At 66.8% G+C, this 2,065-nt stretch overlaps 1 protein-coding gene across 1 annotated transcript in view; it reads left to right on the forward strand.

Annotated features, from left to right (window-relative positions):
- The window catches only part of SLC6A19 (solute carrier family 6 (neutral amino acid transporter), member 19), a 17,407-nt gene that overhangs the window by 625 nt on the left and 14,717 nt on the right, over positions 1 to 2,065 (forward strand). The window contains exons 2-4 of the mRNA XM_010857134.1: positions 500 to 647; positions 955 to 1,020; positions 1,464 to 1,624. Coding sequence (XP_010855436.1) covers positions 500 to 647; positions 955 to 1,020; positions 1,464 to 1,624 — 375 coding nt within the window. The remainder of the gene's footprint in view (positions 1 to 499; positions 648 to 954; positions 1,021 to 1,463; positions 1,625 to 2,065) is intronic.

The raw sequence follows: 2,065 nt of genomic DNA on the forward strand, positions 1-2,065 counted from the left end.
CCCTGCCTTGACCCCGGACCTGCTCTGACCCCGGGCAGGCTCTGGACCTGGGTCCCCACGGCCCCATCCCTCCACCTGCCCTCCGGGTGTGTGGGGCTGCAGGGACAGAGGTCACACCATGGTCTCCTCTGGCCCCGCGCCGGCCCGGAGAGCTGGACGCAGGGAGGAGGCCTGGGGATGCTCGTGGCTCTGGGGGCTCTTGACCCCCTCCTTGGGTGGCACAAGTCTGTTCTCATGTGGAGAAACTGCGGGCTCCCTGTGGCTCTGTGACGCGCTTGTCCTCCTGAGGAGCAGGCGGAAGGGGCTGTCCTGGGTCCCCCCGGCAACCCCCCTGAATCGCCAAGGGCTCAGCTGCCTGGCAGGGAGGGTGTGTCGTTGGAACCTCTGGGCCAGCTGGCGCTTCCTGGGCTGAGGCTGCCACCTCTGGGGCTGGGGCCCATGGAGCCCAGGAGGTCAGGGCCCCAGCCTGAGTCACAGCCTCTGCCCAGGGGGCCCTCAGGGAGGCCGCTGCCCCTCCCTCCGCAACTTGCTGTCACAACTCCTTGGGGGCCATCCTGGTGGAGGGTCCCTGACTCGGGCACCAGGAGGAGGGCCTGGCTGCTCCCCTGCTCGTGGGACATGGCGGCTGTTCCGGGCTGACCCTGCTGGTGGGTGAAGGCCCATCGCTGGCCCCTGAGAAGAGGGGGCTGGACCCCAGAGCTGGGGAGGGACTCCCGGGGGGAACATGCTAGAAGCAGATTAGGGGTCTTCCCAGAGGTTGACTGGAGCAGACACCATGAGCTCAGACCCCCAGGAGGCCAGATGTACCCTGACTGGGAAGCCTGGGAGGATGCTGCTGGCTGCACACGGCCCCCCAGCTTGGGGGAGGGGATCGCCGCAGCCCCCACGTGGGTCAGGACCCCGCCCCCGGTACCCCCATCCCTCAGGAGGCCTGTCCACTGTCCTCTGAGCCAGCTCATGGGCTGGGAGCCCAGTGGCCCGCCCTCCACGCCCAGGAGACCATCCCTGAGACCAAGGCGGGTGTGGCTGCTGACTCGTCAGGGTGACACTCCCATTCCCGAAGCCCCAGCCGTGGGGAGGCGAGCAGCTGTGTGGCTTGAGGAGCCTGCCTTCGAGGGTCTTAGGGGGCCTCCCACCCCTGCCCATCTGTTCTGGTTTGGCAAAAGCTTAGTTAGTCTCCAATCATTTCCAGGAGTTTTGCGTAATTCAAAAAAGTAAATGATCTTTTGCTTTATTTTTAGCTTCATATTATGGGGAAAAAAAAAAGTCTATACAGAAAAGTAGAGATAGCCACGATGAAGACCCGCGATTTAGGCTTGACTGTCAGCGGCGTTTGTGGTGTTTGCTATGCGTGTGGCCGTGAGCAGCTGTGTGCACGTCGTGTGACCCTGATCATGGGGTCATCATGGTCCCCCGAGCGAGCGGGAGCGTGGTGAGCAGGCGCTATGCCCCGCTGCCCGCAGGCTGGCCGCCCTCCCGTGCTCCCCGGCGTCTGCGCTCCCCCGGGGTCTGCACCGGGCAGGCAGCCGGGCCTGTGAGGCTGAAGGAGCTGGCCCCTAAAGGCAGGTTTGCCCCGGAGGCGAGGCGGAGGCGGACGCGGACGGGCCTGGGGGCAGGACGGAGCGTAGGTCTCAGCTCACTTGGGTTTGAGGAGGACCGGCTGCTGGATCCCTGGGCTCAGGGAGGTGGGGCCCCCTGCGGACCAGGGATGTCCTTCTCATCCTCTGGGCCCCTCGCTGGGCCCCGCCCCCAGGCCTGCACGCGCCTTTCTTCCCGTGTCCCTGGGTGAGCGCCCCGTCGGGCCACTGTGCCAGGGTCTGCACACTCACTTGTAAGTCCGGTCAGCAGGCAGACAGCGTGCACGCTGCGGTCCGCCGCTCTGAGGACGAGGCTGGGGTCTGCAGGCCAGCTGCTGGCTCAGCTGTCCGACCCCGAGAGCCAGGAGGGGTGCCCCCCCGGGGGCGCCTCCACTCCCTGCCCGGCTCTGTCCACCCCAGCACGGCACCCCAACCCTGCCCTCCCGAGCCCTAGGAGGGGCGCCCACCTGGGGGCACCTCCACTCCCT

This window comes from Bison bison, unplaced genomic scaffold (genome assembly GCF_000754665.1).
Source record: "Bison bison bison isolate TAMUID 2011002044 unplaced genomic scaffold, Bison_UMD1.0 scf7180017864377, whole genome shotgun sequence".
Classification (NCBI taxonomy): Eukaryota; Metazoa; Chordata; class Mammalia; order Artiodactyla; family Bovidae; genus Bison; species Bison bison.